The sequence below is a fragment of the Caenorhabditis briggsae genome (genome assembly GCF_000004555.2).
Source record: "Caenorhabditis briggsae complete genome, chrI, whole genome shotgun sequence".
Lineage (NCBI taxonomy): Eukaryota > Metazoa > Nematoda > Chromadorea > Rhabditida > Rhabditidae > Caenorhabditis > Caenorhabditis briggsae.
The window spans coordinates 7,260,883-7,284,914 of record NC_013489.2 but is presented as its reverse complement, the minus strand read 5'-3'; the positions used below and the strand labels follow the sequence as shown (position 1 = coordinate 7,284,914).

At 36.2% G+C, this 24,032-nt stretch overlaps 5 protein-coding genes across 5 annotated transcripts in view; 4 read left to right on the top strand and 1 right to left on the bottom strand.

Moving 5' to 3' along the window:
* The window catches only part of Cbr-wdr-23, a gene marked incomplete at both ends in the record, with an annotated part of 10,807 nt that extends 5,809 nt beyond the window's left edge, over positions 1 to 4,998 (top strand). The window contains 7 exons of the mRNA XM_045237154.1: positions 437 to 693; positions 974 to 1,222; positions 1,845 to 2,055; positions 2,399 to 2,578; positions 2,808 to 3,018; positions 3,686 to 3,792; positions 4,780 to 4,998. Coding sequence (XP_045094711.1) covers positions 437 to 693; positions 974 to 1,222; positions 1,845 to 2,055; positions 2,399 to 2,578; positions 2,808 to 3,018; positions 3,686 to 3,792; positions 4,780 to 4,998 — 1,434 coding nt within the window. The remainder of the gene's footprint in view (positions 1 to 436; positions 694 to 973; positions 1,223 to 1,844; positions 2,056 to 2,398; positions 2,579 to 2,807; positions 3,019 to 3,685; positions 3,793 to 4,779) is intronic.
* Positions 4,999 to 6,849: 1,851 nt separating this feature from the next.
* Positions 6,850 to 15,020, top strand: Cbr-aex-1 (the record flags this gene model as incomplete). Its single annotated transcript, XM_045237151.1, has 20 exons — positions 6,850 to 6,948; positions 6,996 to 7,061; positions 7,113 to 7,190; positions 7,557 to 7,611; positions 7,828 to 8,144; positions 9,533 to 9,630; positions 9,680 to 9,719; positions 9,763 to 9,846; positions 10,078 to 10,482; positions 10,917 to 11,259; positions 11,785 to 11,861; positions 11,914 to 12,084; positions 12,652 to 12,837; positions 12,922 to 12,944; positions 13,382 to 13,679; positions 13,777 to 14,008; positions 14,299 to 14,470; positions 14,588 to 14,656; positions 14,702 to 14,852; positions 14,880 to 15,020. 20 exons carry the CDS (start codon positions 6,850 to 6,852, stop codon positions 15,018 to 15,020), a joined length of 3,105 nt encoding a protein of 1,034 aa, XP_045094710.1.
* Positions 15,021 to 15,269: 249 nt separating this feature from the next.
* On the bottom strand, positions 15,270 to 15,584 carry CBG26579 (the record flags this gene model as incomplete). Its single annotated transcript, XM_045237147.1, has 1 exon — positions 15,270 to 15,584. One exon carries the CDS (start codon positions 15,582 to 15,584, stop codon positions 15,270 to 15,272), a length of 315 nt encoding a protein of 104 aa, XP_045099230.1.
* Positions 15,585 to 17,578: 1,994 nt separating this feature from the next.
* Positions 17,579 to 18,268, top strand: CBG11950 (the record flags this gene model as incomplete). Its single annotated transcript, XM_002646203.2, has 1 exon — positions 17,579 to 18,268. One exon carries the CDS (start codon positions 17,579 to 17,581, stop codon positions 18,266 to 18,268), a length of 690 nt encoding a protein of 229 aa, XP_002646249.2.
* A 1,010-nt stretch (positions 18,269 to 19,278) lies between these two features.
* Positions 19,279 to 19,794, top strand: CBG11949 (the record flags this gene model as incomplete). The annotated part of the gene is made up of 1 exon (XM_002646202.1): positions 19,279 to 19,794. The coding sequence occupies one exon, from the start codon at positions 19,279 to 19,281 to the stop codon at positions 19,792 to 19,794; it is 516 nt and encodes a 171-aa protein (XP_002646248.1).
* Between the last annotated feature and the right edge of the window lie 4,238 nt (positions 19,795 to 24,032).

The window sequence follows — 24,032 nt, the reverse complement described above, 5'->3', positions numbered from 1 at the left end:
AGGCTACGGGAAACATTAAATAGACTACAAAGTAGCCAAATTCTATGCTTTTTGTCATGATTTTTGAATAGTCATCATTTTTTGGGGAACTTCTTGACCAATGAAATGCCAAAAAAAAGTGTGATTTGAAAGAAAAGTTTTTCGATCTACTCTTTCGAAAAACGATCGCCCCGATTTTTTTCCCCGGAATTTCCGGGGTCTCGAATCTGAATTTCGAGCTCAGCCACGTGGTTTTTTGTAGTCTTTTGTAGTTTTGAAGGGTCCTAAAACGGATTTTCGTCCTGGGATTACTGTAGCGGAATGGGGCTAAATGAGATGGATCTTCTCCCTGATTCTAGAGGATTCTATTAGTTCTAAAAATCAGAAAACTCTGAAAATGGCCCAAGAAGCAGAAGAAGAAAATCTCAGATATCTCGTCTCGCAACTGGATTTACAGAGTTGTCATCAACTTCGAACCGACATCAATCATCGTTGTGGACCACGGCCGTCGACGTCGTCAAACGCCACGTGGAACATTCTGAATCGTGACGTCCAACGTCGAAATGGACCCGTGATGACGTCGGCGTCGCGAGCACACCTTCTGAATACGCATTTGCCGAACAAAAAGCGACGTGTCGATCAGTTGAGGACGAAGAATTTCTGTGCACAGTACATTCAGAATGGACGGAAAATGGTTGTATCGAGTCAGGGTGAGTGGTGTGGAAGACAAATTCCATTTGAGGGGTTTCTAGGCTATCGGGAAGCAGATTTCTCCCTGGAAGTTCCATCTAGAAGCTTCTGGAAGCCTAGAAAACTTCTACTCCAAGATTCTCGAAAAGTTAGCCATCCTAGATAAAAAGTTAGGCCATCTTGAAAACCTGCTCTTACAGTAGCCAGTAGTGTCTCGTGGCCCAGTTTTTTTCATAATTTTCCGAAGCTGGGCCATCTCGAAAAAGCTCGGTACTGTAGCCAATTTTTGACTTTGTTTTTCCAGACGAGAAAATTCGTTTCTATCAACGAAATCCGGAAAAATCGAAATATCGCTCCCGATACTATCAATGCAACGAACTCCGTGTGGACCACTGCAATTGGTCGATCTCGATACGGCTGTCAACCAACAAGGCGATCTGATATCGTACTGTACGTGGAAAGACGCCGTTTATATTGGACGTATGGAACAAGAGGACAATCAAAATATCACATGGTTTCCTATTGATTGGCATGGGGAACATGCTGTGCAGAAGTGAGTTTTGAACAAAAAAAAAAGGGGAAATTTGAGCAATTTTTAAAGGGGGACTTCGACCAAAAATTTTTATTGCATTAAAATGTTTCAAAAAATGTATTTTCCTAATATTATTGCGAAAAAATTCAAAAGAAATCCTAAATCCCCGAAAAACGGCGTTGAAAAAAAACAGAATTTGAATTCCCGCGCAGTAAGAAACCTAGGCCACGGCATCATAGCACCTTTCTGACATGATAAATTTTTCGGATTTTTTCGATTTTCATGTCCGGCAGGTAAAAAACGTAAAAAAAACACTGTCGGCCACTTGAAAAAACGGCTGTCAGGCGTCGTGGCCGAGGTTTCTCACTGCGCGGGAATTCAAATCCTCGTCCCTCCTAGCAACTTTCTTTTGAAAAATTTTCGCTTTTAACGGCATTTTTCGGGGATTTCGGATTTTTTTCGAAATTTTTCGCTATAATATTAGGAAAATAGACAACTTTTCGAACATTTTGATGCAATAAAAATTTTTGGTCGGAGTCCTCCTTTAACTTGATTTGAAGCCCTTGGCCTAACTTTACTTTAGGAAACCTAGGCTACCATTATTTTATCCGAAAATCGGCCCTTAAAAAGCCTATTTTTCCAGCCAATGCGCGGTGTTCTGCGTCCGGTTCTCCGACGATTCCGAACAAATCGTTTGTGGGACTTCTGAATACAGTATCCACGTCTTCGACGTTGAGCAACGTCGACGGATTCGAACGATTGTGAATGCCCATGAGGATGACGTGAATTCGGTGTGTTTCGCGGATTACGGCTCGAATTTGATCTACAGTGCGGGAGATGATGGTCTGGTGAAGGTAGGTGGATTACGGTAGAAGCTAGAAGGGTGACGGTACCTGTTGATCAAACTACAAAACTGGTTTTAGACAATGACCCAATTTTATCATCAAAAAATTACAAGTGAGTGTTTGTTTTTCTTTTTTTGTCATATTTTTTTCCTATTCCATAGAACAGTTCAAAATTATAAAGTGTATAGTTTGATGTGCACTGTCAGAGGAGCCCAATTATCTCGATTTCTGTGAAAGATATCAAAAATTGTCAACTGACAAATTGTTTATCATCGTATCACAAATACTTTATCAGTTGACAGATTGATGTGCAGGTCTCTAGAGTACGGTACTTTGATCCTGAAAGTTTCAGGTATGGGACAAACGAGCGTGGTCCGATGGTGACGTCATCCCTGTCGGCGTCTTTGCCGGACATCGGGACGGTGTGACGTACGTGGATTCGAGACAGGACGAACGGTATCTGCTGAGCAATTCCAAAGATCAGACGATCAAAGTTTGGGATTTGCGGAAGTTCTCGTGTCAAGGCGGAGTGGTAAGTTTGGGCATTTTTTCTAAGGCGAAAAAATCGGAGCTGTATCCGTGGCCGAATCCTAAAACGAAAACTACCTAGAAATATTTTTCATTCTCCGGTTTTTTTGGTTACGTTAGTTTTCGTTGTGGGAGCTCCGGCCACGGACACAGCTCCGATTTTTTGTGCCAAAATAATAGCAAACATTTGATGCTCACTATCAGAAAAAATCGTAGAATTATACCCATTATAGGAAGCTACACGTGCGTGCGTTCAGAGTCAACACTGGGACTATCGATGGCAACCGGCGCCGCCTGGATTGTGTCAACCGGTCCAAGGTGATACGTCTGTGATGACACTCCGGGGACACAGCGTACTGCATACACTTGTCAGAGCGAAATTCTCACCGGAAAACACTGGAAGACGGTTCATCTATACGGGATGCGCGAGAGGAGAGATTGTTGGTGAGTTTAGGATCCTTGATTTTGACCCGACTTATCTCATTTCCTGTAGGAGATATTGAAAAATGGTCAACTGACCAAATATTTATCATAATATCAGAAACATTTTATCAGTTGACAGATTTTTGATAACTCGAACAGAAATCGAGATACGGTCCGAAATTTATTAAATTTACTCATTTTTAATTGGAAATAGCCAAATTTTAAATGTCTACAAAATATAGTAGATTTTTTTTGGATTTGTCAGAAACTTTCAGAGTGTACTAAACAAAAGTAGAGCTTTAGTTTTATAGTTGACAACTTTTTCGTAAAATGTGGTCCTGAGGAGATGGGCCACATGGAAGAGCAACGACTCCTACGGCCGCGCTGCGCGGAGCGGTATATCTCATATAGATGAATTTTCACAGAAAAGTGGTCAACTACAAGATTAAAGCTCTAGTTTTGTTTAGTATACTTTGAAGTTTTCAGAAAAGTCGAAAAATTCTGAAATACTTTTGTAGGCCTTCAAAGTTGGTTGTTTTTTCAGCTAAAAATAGGCTTTTGACCGGTTACAGTAGCCCCGAATTTTGCTGGACTTCTGTATTAACGCTCAAAGTAGAGTGCCCTTCTATCAGAGGATTTCTAACCAGAAACTAATACATCCATGTTTGAAAATCCTCATTTTTTCCAGTCTACGACATTGTGACGGGTACAGTAAGCCGCCGCCTGAAAGGGCATCAAGCAGTGGTGCGGGAGTGTGATTGGCATCCACAGGAGAATGAAATTGTCAGCACTTCGGTAGGTCATGGTTTTTTTTGTGTTTTCAAATTGACTCGTTGTGAGATGGTCCTAGTTTTGATTGTAAAAAAAATGGCCTATTCAAAGATTTTAGATTAAAAAAAATTTCTATTTTCAAGATTTTTGAGGCTTTTAAGATGATTTTCAGGAAATTCAGGCCATATAAAATTTTAAAAAGATTTTCGAGATTTCAAAGAGTTTTGTATTGTAGGGATTTTTGAGGGTTCTCGGAGATTTCGGACTTTCGGGATTTTCGAAAATTTGAGCTTGATTTTCGTAAAACCTATAATAGAAGGGCCCCTAGTTTTCAAATTTGAGCTCAATTTTCGCGGCTCTTTTCAAAGATATCAAAAAGTGATCAACTAAAAAAATGTTTTTGATAATTTGATTAACAATTGGCAACTTTTCGATATCTCTCAGGCGAGCCAAGATAATTGAGCTGAAGGTTACGGTAATTCTAGTTTCTTTCCTTCATTTTTTCTTCCAAATTTCTAGATCACAAAGACCAGAGTGGTGTGTTTTGTCATTTTTCTTCTTATTTGTCATCATTTTTTGCTTTTTTTTCAGTGTCCGTATCTCTCACTTCCTTTTTTATGTTTTTTGCACCACTCATTCATACAAAACATTCGATTTGATTTTTAGACTAAAAAAGGAAAATGATGGATTCTGTGATTCGAAAAATAGGGAAATGAAAATGACAATTGGAGATGATGGAAAACCAAAAAGTGCGCCTGTCTGAAAAAAAAATTGGGGACTGGAATTTGAAAGAATATTAGAATCCAAAACATCTAGAAATCCCTCAAAAATTATAAATATGAAATTTTTTGAAATTCCCAAAAATTCCTACGATTCCAAAAAGTTTTGCACAAATTTCAAAAATTCCCGACATTTTTCAAAAATACGAAAAATTTGAAAAATGCTAAAAACCTCTTCTTGAAATTTTAAATCTTAAAAATCAAAAAAATTTTCTAAAGTAATTTTTTCCAGTGGGATGGCGTAACAACAGTTTGGACATGGGACGAACGTGCTGAAGGCGTTATTGCTCCATACGACCATCCAAATATTCACCAATTCGGCGACGAAGATTCATGTGATGAACTCTATCAACCAATCAAAAAACCGCAAAGAAAACTGCGAAAACCGATTTCGGCACGAAATGCGAAATGCCCGACGACCAGTTCGGAACCCGACGATTTTCAAATTTAAATTTTTTGAAAAAAGTTGCAAATTGAAATACATTTATTATATATAATAATTCGATATCGCCCACCCCCATACATGTTCCATTTTTACTTGTACTTTTCCCTCTTTTTCCAATGGAAAATTTGAAATTCGTGTAGTTTTTTTTTTTGGAAAAGCAAATGCGCTCTAGTCTAACAGAGCGCACTTGCACTTCTTTTCAACAACTCGGCCATTTTCCTTTCTTGATACGGAGTGTGTACATATTCAAAATGCGGTGTTTCTTTTTCTCTCTGTTTGTCCGGATGTCCCTTTAATATGTACTCCTTCTCGCAATAATTGCTCCCTGTTTTCTGAAAAATAATGTATATGGATCATAATAAGTTTCTAAAATATGTGTCTCGGTTTTTATTAAAACAATGGAATGAAAATTATAACAACTCAATAATTCAAAAACTCGGAAAACTCAGAAAATTGGATATTCAGGAAATTCTACCAAATTCAGAAAATTGGAAATTCGAAACATCCAAAAATTCTGAAGTTTAGAAAAAATTCAGATACACTGACAAATTTCGAATGCCCAAAGGGAATTCAAGGGATTTTTTTTAAACGAAAATACGTAATTTCTGGTGATAAAGAAAGTTGTTCTAATGACGCAAATGACTGAAGTTTCTGCACTTTTTGGAAATTTTGTCAACGGTTTTATTTTTAAGATATTTTAAACGTTTTTGGATGTTTTCGTTTTCTGAAATTCTGAAATTTTGATTTTTAGGAATTCCTAAGCTTCTGAAACTCAGAAGAGCTGAAAATTTGAAATTCGGAAATTCCGTTTTTCAAAAAAAAAAACCACCGTTTCAAAGATTAGGTTTTCTGAAATTCTGGAAATATCAGAATCTCTAAATTCATAAATTTCAGATTTTCAGATTATAAGAATCTGAAGTTCAGAAATTTTAAAATTGAAAAGTTTCTAAACTCTGAAATGTGGTATTCAAAAATGCAAAAAATTGGGCTATCAGAATTGCAGGAATTATGTAGTAAATTCACGAATTGAATAAATCCAGAACAGAAATGAAAATTCTGAAATTTCAAAAATACATTGAGTCTTTCAGGTCCAGCTCCATATTTCAAAAACTTGCAATTTGTAAATCTTGAAATTCCGGGATTTCACAGTATTTTAACCATCAAAGTTGAAATTTAATTTCGAATTTTATATTTTCAAAAAATCACAAATGTTGATGAGGTTTCTGATATTGATATATATATATATATATATATACAGGATCACTGAATTACCGAATTTCTGAAATTCGAAAAATCAGAAATTCCGATTGTTCAGATTTTGAAAGTTTGATTTTCTGAAAATCTGGAGATAGCCAACTACAAAATGTATCACCTGTTTTTTTCAAAAAATTCCAAATTTCGATTGAATTACGAAATCCAGAAATCTCTAAACTTGCGAATTCTAAAATTCCAAAAAAAATAACGAAAATTCTTAAAAATTAGAATCTGCCAGATGCAGAGGTCCTAAAATTGAAAGTAGAAATTCATGAATTTTGACGGAAAAGCAACTTATGGAAATTTTTTTTTCAAATTTTAGACAAGAAAAAACAAATCAAAAGTTGAAAATTCAGCTTTACTGAGTTACTGAATTTCAGAATTTCAAATAATCTTGAAATTTTGAAATTTGGAAATTTAAAAACATTTTCAGTCAAGAAAAAAAGGAGAAGAAAAACGATAAATGATGTGTGATTAACATGAGGTCTTTTGCTCTTAAAATTCTCGTTTTACACCCTTCCTTATCAGTTTTTCTCCTCTTTTTTTGCTGTAAATTTCGCCGCCAAACAATTTTTCAGAATTTTTTTTTCATTATTTTTCAAAATGAGAGAAGAGTCATTGGAATCGATTTGTTCGGCACTTTCAATCAGCTTCGGTGAAGACCCGATTCATTTGGAATCGATTATCGATCGATTTTCAGAAGTTTGTTTGGAATTTTCTTCTGTTTCAGCTATTTTTTTTCTGAAAAGAAATATTTTCAGATCTTTAAAATCAGAGATCATCTCGGTCAGCTGCGAAAAAAGTGCGAAAAATTTGTGAGTCATAAAGAAAAATAGTTATCACTGATAATTTTTGTTGATTTTCAGCAAACATTCACTCTTGAAATACGGCCGATTGGAGGGAATGGGACATCAGCGACATGCCCAGAAAATGTTTTTGCTTATGTTCTTGAGTAGGTGTCTCATTGATTTTTAAGACTTTTCACAATTTTAAGTTTCGATTTTTTTGAATTTTTGGAATTTCAGAACTTTCGATATTCTGAATCATAATATCCAAATGTTTGGAATTTCGAAATTCTCAAATTGTCAATAGTTAAGAAAATTAAAACAGTTGATATTGGAATTTCCAAAATAATTGATGTTTGAAAATTTCATATCTCACAATTAAATTAATTGAATTGTTGAGTTTCTGAATATTTTTTTCTGAAACTTCCGACATTTTTGATTTTCAAAGTTGTAGGAAAAGGTTGAAAGTGCAAGAAATAATGGAATTAAAAAAAGACACGAATCTCATAAATTTCAATTTTCCAGACCAGAAGCTTGCAGACAACAAGAATTGAAAACCACAGGGATCACAAAGTTGTAAGTTTAAAAAAAAGAAAATGTTAAGATTACTATTTTTTTTGCTGAAACTTTCGAAATGCCACTTTTCTGAATTTTTGAATTTCAGAATTCGTTTTTCTGGATTTCCAAATATTCGAAATTCTGGAGTTTTCGAAATGCTGTTTTGTCAGAATTTCAGATTTTCCAATTCTCCCAAAAAAATTCTTGAAATTTTTCAGAGAATTCGGAAGTCAAAAAGAAGTCACCCTCAAATTTGGTGTTTTAAATCCCAAAAAAGATGGTACATCGAATAAAAAAGGCGCCTCAAGATCAGCATCTCTTCTCCGAAAATTGACATTTTCCGAGCGAAAATCAACGGATGAGCAATTGAAATTATCGATATTTCCATTGGATATTTCGGTTCGAAAAAATATAAATTTGGGTTCGGGAAAAAGTGTTTTATTGGAAATGACACTGAAACGAAATGATCATCGAAACCTAATAAACCCCCTCGATTTCGATGATTTTTTGGAGATGACAAGAAGTTTTCATGAATGGCAAGCTGAGAATTGTGAGGTGAGAGATGGACTTTGGTGGTAGTGGACTAGGATTTTCTAGGCCAGTGTTGCAAGTTCTCGAAAATCCATCTTTTTGTGCAAAATCGTTCAGAATTTTCTGAAAAATTCGGAATTCCGAAGTTCAAAGTTTCGCAAATTCAGATTTGGATATTTAAAAATTCACACATTCACGAATTCTGAAACTCAAGAATTTTGAAAAAAAAAATCAGAAAATACAGAATTCACAGGGTAACGGCTGCGCATGGTATATGCGTTGGCGCGGCGCCTCATATGGACGACATAGGTACACCGTTTGCGCGCCATCGAGATGGGGCATGACGCGTCCATATTTCATCTACAATTTCAGGTCGTATTGGCGATGGATATCTCTTATATGGATTAATTCATCTAACTATAGTTGTAATAAGATGTGATTTTGTTCAGATCTTCCAATATCGTTCATTTTCCCTTTCAGATTTCACAGAGTGACTATTTTTCAGTTTTCACAGAATTTTCTCACAGCAAGAAAAATTATGGCAGGAAGTTAAAAACATCTGGATGATATAACATAATAAATTTTTCCTTCAAAATTGCGATATAGAAAACTTGAAAAAAATTCAACAAAGTCTTGAAATTGGCATTAATTCGCCTAATTTTGTTTTCGAAACAATTTTGTGTTTCTCGGATTTTTTCCTACTTTTACTTCGTAATAATCGGAAAACTTACCAACCAACCTGTATTTCACCTGAAAAATATATTATTCCGCTGATTCTGAAGCAAAACAGAAAAGTCCTAATTTCAAGAAAAACCGGATTTTGTAAAAAATTTTACCTATTTCTTTACTAAAAATTATTTTCGTTAGCCATAATTTTTACATGTGAAAACAGTGAGAAGTTCTTTGAAAGCAGGAAATATGATCAATATGATCGAAAAATTGATCAAGATCGGCGGTGAAAAATTTTGCTAAACAACGCGCACTAGTGTAATAGCGGAGTGTCGTTGGTGGGTTGTCGTTTTCATGGGAAAAGCGTGCATGCTATATGGATGCTATATGGGTGCGCCCACCGGCGACCAGTCGTGCCCAGCGACGACGCATATAGCGCGCACGCGCTACCCACGGAATTGATATGGGTGCACATAGCATCCTATATGCGTCCCTAGACATATACCATTTTCATAATTACCATTTTCATATTTTCATAATTATTTTTTCATAATTATGAAAAAAAATCGAAGAATCCGAAAATCCAAAGACTCAGAATTTCAGAACTTCGGAAATTAAAAAATTCAAAAAAGTGGAATTTCAGACATTTAGAATCTCGGTCAAAAATTTTTGTGGCCTTGAAAAATCCAAATCTTCGAAGTTAAATTACTAGGCCATCATTCCTGAAACTCCCAAAATTTCAGTTAGAACAATACGATGGAAATCTGGGCGACCCAACATTTTCCATGTTCTATTCAATCGCATTTTTCTTTGAAATTCCATCTTTTGTGCTGAAAATTACGTATGTTTCATTCGAAGAATTTTTATTAATTAAAGAGTGATTACTTCAGAGAAATGACATGCTTTCTGGTTTGGGATGATGAAATGAAGGTTTGTACCTATAAAAAATGAAAAAGTTTGAATTTTTTCTCAGAAACTAGACGAAAAGGCGTTAACAGACGTCACTCTGAAAATGACTGCATGTGAATCGGAAGTGGATTTACAGCATCCATTATTGGTGAGTTGATGGACTAGATTTTTTAAGGCCATGGAAAGTTCGACCATGTGGAGAAAAGCTATTTTTAGTGTTTTGATATAATTTGAAGATTACTGTAGATTTTGAATTTCAGAAATTACTGTAGTTTTTGAATATGAAAGATTATTGCAGTTTTAGTGTTTTGGAACAAAAATAGGTTTTAGAAGTTTTTTGTTTTTTTTTCGAAGTTTCGAAATTCGAAAAACCTTCCAGAACCCGTCTCTGATCTACCTAAACGACTGTGCATGTAATACAATTCGATGCATTCTTCAACCATTTTCAAACGAACCATTTTTCCCACCAGTTTCTTCATCTCGCCTGAAAACTATCAATGCCTCGCTCAAACTTATCACTGATATTTGCATTTTGGACGTTTGGGACGAATTTGAGAATCTCGCGAATCCATCGAATTTCCTATCATTGGAACTTAAGAAACTTCTGGAAAAAAGTGCTGAAAAATACGGAGAGACGTTGAAAAAAATGGAATTTCATGACTTATGTAGACAAGTGCAGAGTTTGTGGTTAACGCTGAGCAATGAGAGCCATCCGTACTGTATATTTTTTCATCAATTTGATATTAATTATATTGGAGCAGCAATGCTCAAATTGGATTTGTCGGTGAGTCTAGAGGGATTCTGGATTATTGAATATTTGAAAAAATTCTGAATTTCGAAGATTCGGAAATTTCGAAATTCTGAAATTCTGGAAATATAGAGTTTTAAGAATTTAAAATCTGGGATTCTAAGAAGTATCTAAAATGTTAGAATCTTCAAAATTTGAAAAAAGAAAAGTTCAACACCGAAAATCTTGAATCTGAAACACTCATAGAACACCACCAAAACTATCAACTTTGAACCAATTTATCTCGGTTCCTGTGAAAGATATCAAAAAGAGGTCAACTGATAAAATGTTTATCCTAATATTAAAATACTTTGCCAGTCAACCAGTTTTTGATGTCTTTTACTGGAACCGAGATATATAATTTCTTTGAAATTCTAGATCTCAACTATCAGATATTTGTGGGAAAAAATCTGGAAATTTCCAATTTTCAGCTCGCCAAATCAATCCGCCGTTCTCTAATAAATCAACTCGAAGAAATCAATCATCGAAATCCGACCGAATTGGAAAATTTCACAAAAACGACAATGCGTCTTTTTGTGACTCTTCGAAATCTTTTGAATTTGATTGGAACATTTCATCTACCAGATTGTCGTTTATTTCATTTTGAGGAATGGTTTAAAGAGATTACTGTATTTTGGACGTATTCTTGGAGAGAAGTCACACAGAAAATGGTCGAGAGAACGATAACGCTGGATGAGGATGGAGATTCTGTGAAATATGGAGCACGACGACCACTTCCAGCTGGATTATATTCGTTTTTGTGTATTCAGAAAGGTAAGGATGACTGTAGATTTTAAATCAAAAAGATTATTGTGGTTTTTGATTTTAAAAGGTTACTATAGGTTTCGGATTCGGAAGATTATTGTAGCTTCTGAATCTCAAATATTACTGTAGTTTGTAAATTTCATCGAGTACTCTACTTTTAATTTTGAAGGATTACTGTAGTTTTCGAATTTCATAGAGTACTGTATTTTTGAATTTGAATATTAATTTAGATTTTGAATTTTCATGGTTACTGTAGTTTTTTTAACTTTAAAAAATTACTAAACAAAATAAGAGCTTAATTTTTGTAACTGCCATCTTTTTGCCGAATTCCGATGAGATAGCACTGAAATTAGTACTAAATTAACTGTGTCACTTTGAATCCGCTTATCTCACTAGGTGGGATTCGTACAAAAAAGTTGTCAACTACGAAAATGAAGCTCTAATTTTATGTAGCATACTCTGAAATTTACAAACAAATCGAATAATTTTGGACGACTTTGGTAGTACTACAAAATTGATAATTTTCAATTTTAGGAATATCCGACGATATGGCTCGACTGGAATTCGCTCTCCCTCATCATTTGGTCATTTGCTCTGCTTCCGTGATCAATGTTAGCATTTTTGAGCTTTTTTCTCTACCGAATTTAAATAATTGTTTTGAAGATAATGTGTCAAAATATCAACACCTACGCCAAGAAACTATTCAATGAGGCAATGAGAAATCACGAGGAAAAAGCGTCGAGACTGGTTAGAGCCACAAATGGGATTGAGCAGGCCATGTGTTTTGTGGAAGAGGGTTATAGAAGATTTGCACAGTTTCAGAGAGTTGAGGAGGTATGTTTTTTTCTGAAAATTCAGAAAAATAAATAAAATGATCGGCCGAAAAATGATCAAAAAAGATTTTCTCGCCGAACTCGACATTCAAAGCCCTTCAAAAGTAGTTCAGAATTTCTCATTTTGTCTCAAAATTTTCAGAGTATCTTCCTTATATATAAAACGTTAATGTCTGTCCCGGTGTCAGGCTGTCTACTTTTGAAAAGCTGAAAAATAAATATAGATTTACGTGACACTTTTTGAAAAATGGGGAGCGTAGCGAATCAGTAAAAATTAGGTGAAACCGCGCCGAAAGCGCAACAGCTTGCTGGTACTACACAGAAATAGTGCTTTAGATTTATAATCGACAACTTTTTTGTGCAAAAGTGCCCTAATGAGATTTGACGCATAGAAGCGTCGCACCTCTCTACGAAGGGGGGATGCGGGCTCGCCACTTCCACTCGCCGTATCCCATTAGGGTGCATTTGCACAAAAAAGCTGCCAACAACAAAAATGAAGCTCTATTCTTGTTTAGTATAATTCTGGAATATTTTTTAAGATTACGAAGTAAACAGCATCAATTTTCAGATCGTCGACAAAGATGATCTCGCTGCAGTTCGAACGACGTCTCAACGTCTTCTGAAGTCGACTCGAGACACTTGTGAAACTCAAATTTCGACACTTTTGTCACATTTTGTGACTTTGAAAAATGACATAGTGATGAGAATTGCAAAGAATTTGTGTGCAGATGGAAAAGAGTCGAATGGTGGATTGGTGAGAATTGGAATTTTGGAAATTTTGAATCATTGAATTTTTGAATTAGTACGCGGAGTTACTATTACACACTAAGAGACGCAGAGAGTGCAACAGAAAAACGCGATGCACTCACTCAATAGACACAAAGAAACCTAAGCAGTCAAAAAGACCTTTTGTAACCTGAAAATACTCAATAACCAATGTAACCTGAAATTAGATGAACAGCACAACACACTGTACTCTAATAAAACTGTTTATTGCCTCAACAATAACTATTAAAAACCCAAACGGGTGAGCAAGAACAAATGGAGGATTCACTAACGTGAACAGCCTCACAAGCAAAACTGAGGAGAAACGGGGAAAATTGCCAAAAGAAAAAGGGAATTGCGTTTTGGCGCGCATATGAATTCGCGCGGGCACCGTAACCCGACTATCTCTAGCATGTATAGCCAGGGGGAGATTTCTCTCCTGTAGACTTGGAAAGAGGGTTATTAAGAATAGAAACGGTAGAATACCGTACTAATTGTCGGATTTCTGAATTTTTGTATTTTCAAGTTTTCAGTTCCAAAAATCGTATAAGCGAGAAGTATCGGCCACGGAACGAATTGAAAGTATTCTGGAGTGTTGTTATGGATTGGTTGATGACGTCAGATGTCTTCTTCTGCCCAAGTAAGGACATTCGGACACACAGACATACATCTCATTCTTTTTTCAGCTGCTTCAAACTGTCCACTCGGCATTTCGCAACGTCTTTGGAGACGGAAATTCGAAAGAACATACGACAAAAGCAACCGGCAGAGTATTACAGTAATATTTATGTGAGCTTTTTCCTCATTTTCAAATTTCAAGGATTTCCAGACGTTTAAAACTTTTCTTAATTTCAAGGATTCTTGAAATTTTTGAGTGTAATTCTGGAAAATTCTGAAAAAGATTCTGAATCTCAACGTTTTCTTCCAGATTGCTCTAAAGTACATCTACGAATTTTTGGAAATCGATGATCGAAAAGATATCAATTTATTATCGGACCTCCATTTGAACAGTTTCTCAACCAACGATCTAATCCTTTCCTATTACGATTCTCTTTGCGAAAAAATCGATCGAACTCGATTCGGAAATTCGCCACATGTTGATGTTCATATTTCCTACATTAAGATGGATGACGAGAATACGATATCCATTCAAATCAAGTGTAAGTTATCTGGATATCCGGACAAACAGACATACCGTATTTCCTTTAATAAAATCAAACTCAAACCGTCCACTTTGAGCTCTCAATTATCTTGATTTCTGTGAAAGATACCAAAATTCGGTCAACTAATACGTTACTTATCACAATTTGAACAATATTTTATCAGTTGACACATTTTTAGATCTTTTACAGGAATCGAGATAATTGAGCTCAAAGTGCACGTAAAAGGCGGGCTGCTATTTGAGAAAATACGACATCCGGACAAATAGACACACGGAGATTTCTTTCAGTAGTAAAAATGTCACCAATCGAATGGATCGATGTTCTCTCGGATCGTGTCGACTATTTTGTTCGTTTGGAATTGTTCCCCAAAATTCTGTTTCCATCAAACAAATTCGATTCGCCAACGACCAATCCGATGCCACAATCGACACGTCCTCAGTGGAAGGAGCTCTTTGAAATGTGAGATTTTCGGCAGGGAATTCAAATTTTTCGGCTCTATAAAGGTCCCAAGAAATTTGAGGGGGCCCAAAGGCGCCCTTCAAGATCAAAGAAATCAGAATAATTTATACTTTTCAGACAAGTCCCTCTGGAATGCTTCTTCCTTCGTGGCGCCTGTTTAGCTATTTCAGTATTTGACCATGAGAGGTGAGCGGTGAAAAACAGACATACCGACAAACAAGAAATTCTTAGATTCGTCGATCGTCTGGTTGGTCGTGGCTTCATTAGTCTTCACTCGGTACCCGAAGCGTCTGAAGAAAAACCAACGCAAAGACTACAAGTTCCATTGCTGCCCAATGACTTTTCGGATCAGAATAATGTTTTTTATCAGGTTAGGCTTAAAGTTAGGCCACGCCCATAATTCTTTCAGCTTCTTAAAAGCCGTTCGTGTCGAGACGCAGTCGCCAAAGAGTTCATCGAAACGCGAACACGACGTCATCAAAGAATTCGGGCCCTGCAGACGTATATAAAAAGGAATCGACATCGAGTGGGACATATGTTGCTGGGATGAAAAAATGCCTTTTTTAATGAATGAACTTTTAATTCTACATATAAAGTTGAGCTAATTCCAAACAAAGTTTTGAATAAAAACGAAACTACAGTTGCTGGCTTGTTTCCTTTGAGTCATCATCTTCTGGGAGTTTCTTCTTGTTTTCTACTGTGTTTTTTCATTTTGGGTTATTCTTTTAAATTCATTCTGATTGGTCATAACAAAAAATACAATAAAGTTGATACAATAATAAAGGGATACAAAAAAAAATTAAAGTTCGGTATTTTGTTCTTCTTCTTCTTCTTCTTCTGAGGTGGATGATTCTTCTTCTGAAGAGGTTTCTTTTCTTTCGTCATCTTCTTCTGGTCTTACTTCTTCTGATGTTGGTTCAATTCTTGCTGTCAGTACTCGTTCATTCTGGTTTACCTGTCTATCTTCCTCGTCATGTGTCTCGCATATGTTGAATGAATGAGCTGGTCCTTTGCATCTGTTACATCTTTTTCTATTCTCTGGGTTATTCATTCTACACTCGTCTTCTCTATGGTTATTTTGATCCTGGATGCTGGCTAATTGGTTTGGGTCCATCTGAAACTTTTTTTTTTTGTTTTTCTTTCTATATTGGCAGGCAACATCTTTCTAGTTTTGGGATTATGCAGAAATAAATTATCGTTATCAAGAAGAGCCTGTTATCATGAAACTTTTTACTACAGTGCGTTGCAAGTTTATAGGTCCACCCTATTTTTTGACTGCCACGTGAGAACAGTCAACGTCTTCATATTGGGTATTGAAAAATCAAATTCAGGGTCCAAAATTACATATGTCTGCCAAATTTCAAAATGATATCTGAAAAAGTACCCGAGTTATATACCCATTTCGAAAAATCAGCCTTTTGCAACCGTTGCATATTTATAGGTTCACTTCAACATTTCTGCTCAAAATACAAATATTAAGGACAATTAATAACTGGGGTGTCCATTAGCAGTAGTAATAACCTCATTAATGACACTTGACATCGATTTCGTACGGCTTGGGATGTACTGGGTGGTCCGGAACCTGAACTTCAGCTCCGAATCGGATCATTCGGCACCGATCGCCTCCAATATGAAGACGTTGACGGTTCTCACGTGGCAATCAAAAAATAGGGTGGACCTATAAACTTGCAACGCACTGTAGTAAAAATTTTCATGATAACAGGCTCTTCTTGAAAACGATAATTTATTTCTGCACAATCCCAAAACTAGAAAGATGTTGCCTGCCAATATCTAATAGAATGCGCCCAAAAGCGTTTTTTGTCGAATGTATTGAAAAGTTATCAACTGGCAGAATGTTTATCATAATTTCGGCAATATTTTGTCAATTGACCACTTTTTGATATCATTCACAGGAACCGAAATAACTTACTATAATTAGCTCAAAGTGGAAAATTTAGGTGGTCATTCTATTAGTCGATTGTTTATGGTAATCATCGACAGTTTCGGTATTTTGTACAAGCCTTTTAAGTTTTTTGAGAATTCGAAACCTTTTTCCGGAAAACTACAAATTGCGTGAGTATGTCTTACATCATCTGTACAACCTACCACGTTTTCTATCGAAATTTTTCCCTGGAGAACTCTTTTGAACCACATGTACTTGACGTCGTACCTGACTTAGACATTCCACTCAACACCCCAACGTTATTGATTAACCAATCAATAGTTTTCTCTGCTCTAGAGACTTCATATACATATTTTCTAGTCTTATAAATTCAGCTTACTATTAGCCTTCCTCATATTGCGCAATAAATAAATTCTGTTGTGTTAATTTCTGTTCGATATGACCAAACAGAGGTTCCCTCTAAAACGTCTACCCGATGATCTTCGCTCACTGATTCTCAAAACTATGGAACACCATGAAGTGTGAGTTTACCGTATTCCCACAGATAGGAGCCCATCCATACCGTCATCGTTTAGCTCAGTTATCTCTATTCCTATTTATTTATTTATTTATTTATTTCAACGAAGGGGAGAAAACCACTAACACGTGAAATGTCTATGAAACTAGGAGATATAACAGGGACATACATTTGTAGTAATTGGGAGATGAAGGATAAACCGAGTTAGTAATATATATAATAGAAGATATCACAATAGAAGATATCACAATTCTATAGAAGATATCACAATTCTGTCAACTGATAAATTATCGCTGACATTATGATAATTGATCAGTTGACAAAATTTTGATATCTTTCCCAGGAATCGAGAAAACAGAGCTCAAAATTGACAGTTTGGGTGGCCCCCCCCATGTATTAGTAAATAGGTACATCATTTGTATCAGTGCCATTGAAAATATTTCTTTACAGCATTGCATACTCATTGATTTCGAGAAAAGCACATTCAACGGTTCAATCTTTCCATTTGCCACTTAAAAATGCTCGAATAAGACTGAAATGGCCAGAGATCAATTTGGACTTTGGTTCTATTTCTGTCCTATTCAAATTCAGAATGGGAGAAAACCACGAAGAACTGACAAGCCTTAATGATATTCCTATCGATGTTGATGTAACGATAGAAAAACGATCACTGATTTTGGATGATGATATGAAATTTTGGCCGACTGTCGAATCGAAAACATTCTTTTGGTCAAATCAAGAAAAGAATATAGGGCAGTGGATTAAACATACCTGCTCGATTTTCCGATGCGGTTGCTATGAAGTGGGTTTCAGTATTGGAAAGATGACATTTGATAATAAACACTCACTTCGGAATACGTTCCCAAAACTCAGAAAAATCGTCATTAGTTGTGAACCAAACGAGCAAAATATTCAAAGCACTCATAATGTTTTGAAAGCTTTTCAACCAGAAACTGTCCACTTGTATAGTGCCCCTCTCCAAGAGAACCTTCAACATACTGGAATGAGAAATTTAAAAGAGCTGGAATATCATTCTCCTCATTTGAATCCAAGAATTGAAGACCTTTTGACAATGAACGTTGAACGTTGTACGATTCTAGGAACTCAATTCTCGCTTCGTGACTTGAATCGATTCTTCAAATTGTGGACGAAAGGATCGAATCGAAGATTGAAGTATTTGCTGGTTCATGGGGAAGGCGTCGCAGATTGGAATGTATTGATGAAAGGATTACAGGCAGAGGAAGCAAGAAGAATACAAGGAGAACAAGTAGAAAGAGAAAAGGAGCATACGATTATGAATTGTTATGGGATTTGTGGTACAATTAAATTGATTAATATTCGTTTGCTTGTTTCTGTTGAGTTGACTGTTTTGAATTGATTCCTGTTAACGATAACAAAAGTTCTATTGTACTTCAATAAATTTGTATTGTTGTTTTTTTTTTATCAATGTTGCAAATAAGCGAAAATATTTGAAAAATTTGTAAGCTTTTTTTTCCAGAAAGGTTTTTTAGATTTCCAAGGTTCTGAACATCCAGCATCCTCGAAATTCAAAACTACAGTAATCTTCAGAATCCGAAAATTACTGTAATTTCTCGAATTCAATATCCACAGTATTCTTTGAAGTTCAAAGACTATAGTAATCTTTAAAACTACAAAATACATAAGTTATAACTATATTTTTGAGTCATTCAAAGTAATAACTATATTCTTAACTTTCGAGTTTCTGAAATTCTGCAATTTTTTAAAGTTCTTGAATCATTTCAAAGTTTCAGAATTTTTCAATTTCGATGTTTCATCTTCTTAATTTCTGAGCTTTAAAAGTTCAAATAATCGAATATTCCAGTTTTTCTGAATTTCCGATTATTGGAAATTTGGCATTTTTCGAATTTTCAATAATTCAAATTTACGAAATTAAAAAAAAAAACTTTTAGCTTCTGAATTCCCATATTTCTGAATTTTTCAGATTTTTCCGAAGTCTCGTCCTGAACTTTAATATACGATTTACTCGATATTGAATTTCTCAATTTCTGGATTTCAGAACTTGGGAAATTCGGAAGTAGACATATAAGGAACTGTATTTGCGATAAGAATCGCTCAGTTTCCCACCACCATCTTTGCACACAATTCTCCTTCGGTGGTCCAACATCGACTGAAAGGCCCAAAGGTGAAACCTCGACGCGCAGCGTTGCGTCGCGTTTTCTCAATTCGTCGTTAGGGGAGAGGTCGTGAGTCGCAAGAGCAGATGTCCCCCCGTTCTTCATTTCCTTCTTCGTTCTGTGTGACTTTCTTTCTGTGTCATTGGTTTATAAATCCTCTCGTTTTCTTTTCCAATAAAATCTCTTTTTTTCCTTTCTTGTCTGTTCCATTCAAATTTCCCGATTGCCAGAAATGCTCAACCTCCAATCACGTATCAACGGAAAAGACGATGATCGTCACTACAATGAAACCCGAATCGCCGTCCGTGATCGTCTGATTGCTCAGGAAATGCGCGATCTTGAAGCTCGGATGCGTGGTCAGAACGTCTGGAAGCTGCACGTTCCATCAGCCAACAAGGTCCACGAGATGAGCCTAACCGTAACCCCACACGAGGGAACCTACCGTAACGGAACGTTTCGATTCACCATCACCGTGCCAACAGAATACAACAACTGTCCACCAATCGTGAAGTGTCTCACCAGAATCTGGCATCCAAACATCACCGAGGATGGAGCCATCTGCCTGTCAATTCTTCGTCAGAACTCTCTGGATCAATTCGGATGGAGACCAACTCGAAATCTGCTTGAAGTCGTTCAAGGACTCACTTCGTTGTTCACGGATCTCATCGATTTCGATGATCCACTCAATGTGCAGGCGGCTCAGATGTGGTCTCACCATCGTTGTGTGCTCGGACAGAGTGGTTGCTAGGAAATGTCACGTCATCTAATTCTTCCCATCTGGCCTAACGTCATCTGACGTCTTCTTTTAGCCCCAGGGATGGTCGCGGACACTACCCGAGTGAAAGATAGTAAACTTTGGTGTTCTCAGGAATTGTTGATAATTTTTACATAAAAGTTAAAAAGTATATATTTGTGAAAAAAGTTTCTTATCAATTTCCTCAGAAAAATACTACTTCTGAAAAAGTACTAATTCTCCGTCAAAAAGATGTCTCAACCTCTATAAATTTCCCATTTTCACATTATTTTTGTATAAAAAATGACGTTATTTCAATCCCAATCAGGGATGTGCGGAAAATTTTTATTTAACTAATTTCGTAAAACGTAAAATTTTACGAATTACAAGCTCGTAAAATCGTAAAATTCGTTAAATCCGTAAAAAACTGAATCTTTAATTGAAATGGAAAAAAAACTGCAGTTTTATTATTAAGCAATTGGCAAATGGTCCGCAAATGTTGAAAATCGTAGAACCGAATGCTTCTATGGGGTTTCAACAATTCTAATTTTTTTTCCTTAAAAAATGCTAAATTGTGAGAAAAATTTGGAAAAAAAAATATTTTGAAAATGAAGCAAATTCATGCTTTAAAATTAGATGTGAGCATAAAATCAACTCAAAACTAGATCAAGAACATGAAAATGAACCGGAATACTGTCAATTCTGAACAAAAACGGTGGAAAAAAACTCATCCAGTTTTTACGAATTTTACGGATTTACGAGTACCAAAACACTTTTACGAGTACCGATTTACGAGTACCAAAACACCTTAAAATCCGTAAAATTCGTAAAATTCGTAAACGTAAAATCACATCCCTGATCACAATACATGTTCCAAATAACTTTTGTCTATGGTAAAATTGCGCTTAAACTGAAAGTTCTGGAAAATTCGATTTCCAAATTATAATCTCAACGAAGTTTTGAGAATAAATGTTTATTAACCACAATTTTGAGAATTGAAAATGGAATACAAGACTTCAATGGTTTGGTCGATGCACCAATGTAATGTACAGAAGACTGGTTATTTTTTGGCTCAAGTGGTGCATTGCTTATAAAGGCTAGATAGTATTGGGCTCTGGTGGTCCAGTTTAATAGGTAGATTTATTGAATTGAAAAGAGGAATATTTAAAAGAATAAAAAGGTAATTGAGAAAGAATCAAGATTTGTCCGATCCTCTGGAAATAGTGGCGGCGGCTTCGTAGACGTTGAGTGACGGCAGTTAGGTGATTTTAACAAGTGAACAAGGTATCAAGATAATTGAGCTCCTTTTATACGGAGAAAGCCTAGCTCTACAGATCAAAGGGATCAAACAGATGTGCACTATTCGTGGAAGTCGTCGGGGATATGAAATCGCGTCCTGTACGCGACAAGCTATACTGCATAGAAATAAAGAAATATTTAGAAAAATCAATTAAAGGTGGGGGGACGGGAGATTTTACGGGGGATTTTTGGGGCCAGAGTATGCATTCTACCGTAACAGTGTACAACGCTTAATGTCACTCTGCGTACAGCTGTCGTCCTCGCCTTTATGTATGCAATCCGACGGCCGCTTTCACCTTGCCCGTGTAGCTCAGTCGATAGCGGCGCCGCACCCTCAATCCTCGCACAGGTAGAGGGGGACTGCCGAAAAACGGGCCGTCTGGCGGGCGCGGACTGCCGAAAAGCGAACAGTCGGCAGTCGAATCGCGCGCCGCCGACGGTCCGTCTGTAGCGATTTGCGCCTCGAAGACGGACCGTCTATAATGATAGCGCCTTCTTGACAGTTCATCATTAAACAGGTAATAAACAATAGAAATTCTTTATTCAACTAATAGTTTCTGTGGATTGTGTATTGTTTTTAAAAAGTAACTCTGATTTTTTCAAAGTTGAATTTTTATGAGTAGAACAAGAGAAAATACATAAGAAATCACAAGTTCTGAATGAGACAGAACTTCCGATTTTCTTTCTGTGTTTTCGCAAAATTCAAACTTCATAGAAACTCAACTCGGAAAATCAGAAGCTTTTTTTATTTCCTTTCTTCCTCTTTCTCTTCTTCGTTTCTCCCTTTCAACTTTTTTCGTTTTTCGGTATGTCATTTCTCTCATTGAACAGTATTTTTCGCTTATAAGTACGTTCAAAATAAATAAAATTGATGCGTTCGCAACACTAAAAACTGGCAAGTAAAAAATCTTTAGATTTTTATGGTCTGCGGCATTTTTAAAGCAGACTTCAAAAGGGCGACGTTTCGCATGTGAAATTTAAAAAACGAGTCAGAAACAGCAAAAACTGATCTTCGTATTAATTTTTGTGCGAACCTTGCAAATTTGTTACTTTCCAAACATTGCACTTGCAAAACGTCACACCTATGAAGTATCGGCGAGGTGAATTTTCGACAACGCATGAACAATTTCAGAGTTTACGATAGTTTTTGCTTCGGAACGTATGAAAACTTACCAACTCACCATATAAAAACTCCTGAAAGGCTGCATTTGTAACGTTCCGAAGCAAAAAATAGCGAAACTTTCGAAACTTTCATCGCAAGGAGTTTTCGCCGATTTTTTCTGCGTTTTCAACTAAAAACGCGCAGAGCGAAAGTGCGCAAAGCTTTTCAGTGCTTCTTTATGCCAGTAGCTAGATAAATTAAGCGAAAAATACTGAATTTCAATAAGAGAACCCTTCGAAAAGCGAAAGAAACTGAAAAAAAGGCGAAAAATTAGTAAAGTCTTGTGCCGCTAAACAAGGCGCGGCCGGGATTTCGGAGTGTCGTTGCGGGATTTCGGAGTGTCGTTGAAAATCTCTATGACCGAAATTTTGAAACTCGGCAGTTATAAAACGGCATTTAAAAACGAATTGTTGTGATTTTTGAAGAAAAACGGAAAAATAGCACTTTCAGACACAAATTGTACAAAATTAGAAACAAATTTCGTCGGAAATCTTAAGCAAATTGAAAAATATGACCGAGAACATATGTCCTGAACGATTGATTATTATCATGCAATGACAACTCGAGTAAAGATCTTGTAACACGAAAATGCTAACACATGCTTCTAGATATATACCAAGTAATGTTCAAACATATTTTTTTATTCAGCCGCCATCAACCAGTCAGCGCCTATTCGAATGTCATTTAGCAGTTTTTCACCAACCGCGCCTCAAATCCTAATTGATATAGAAATGCTTCTAATAACGCATTTTTAGCTTCCCAGACCCCTCTATGACTTTTATGATGTTTTTAGAGAGAACTATTTTTTCAACAAAATTTTCCATTCTGAAGGAATTTGGACCGCCAACCACCGGTCGTTGGCCAGTCAGCGCCTCTTCGACTGTCATTTAGCAGTCGTTCAACAACCTATTTTTTGAGGTGGTCATATTTGAGGAAAATAAGATTCTATCATTTCTTATAATCTAGTGGGAGTATGAGAAATTGTTTTCTGCATGATTTCCAATCAGAACCTTCAAGTCTGTTTTCCGAGGGGTTCCGACTGTCCGTCGACGGACCGTCGACGGCCCGTCAGTTCTCCTTCGGCTGCCAACTAGCAGTCATTCGCCAGTTTGCGCCTCTTCAGCTGTCATTTAGCAGTTTTTCAGCAGTCCCCCTCTACCTGTGCGCCCTCACAAGTTCAACTCCTCGAGGGGCGTATGTAAACGGAATTTCGAGAAAATAATTTTTTTCATGTCCCCCCACCTTTAAAGGCACATAAACACTGCGCCAGGGGAAAATACTAAAATGAATGAAACGGCGAGAATCAAAAATGGCGGAGAGGGGGAAACTAAAAAAACCGGTTTTTTTTTGGGAGAGAACAAATTTAGGGCAAAACAATTTATCTGTTGAGTGTAAAGGGTCGAGACATAGAGAATGTAACAGAAACGAAGCTCTGACGACATTCTAAAAGGAGAAGAAATACTAAATAATTGAAAGTGAAATTTTAAATTTTTTGCATTTTTATCCAAAAAATTTCTGAAAAATTATTATCCATTCTTGAGAATGGCCAGCAAAATGGAATGTAAATGAGCTATGAAACTGCGAAATTTGGAATTTTATGAAAATCTGAAATTCTGAAATTTTGAAATTCTGAAAATCGGAAATTCTGAAATTCTGAAATTTTGGGATTTTGAATTTCTGAAATTCTGAAATTCGGAAAATCCGAAATTCTGAAATTCTAAAATTGAAAAATTCAGAAGAAAGGGATATTCTGTATTTATGAAAGTCTGAAATTCTAAGATCCTGAGGTTCT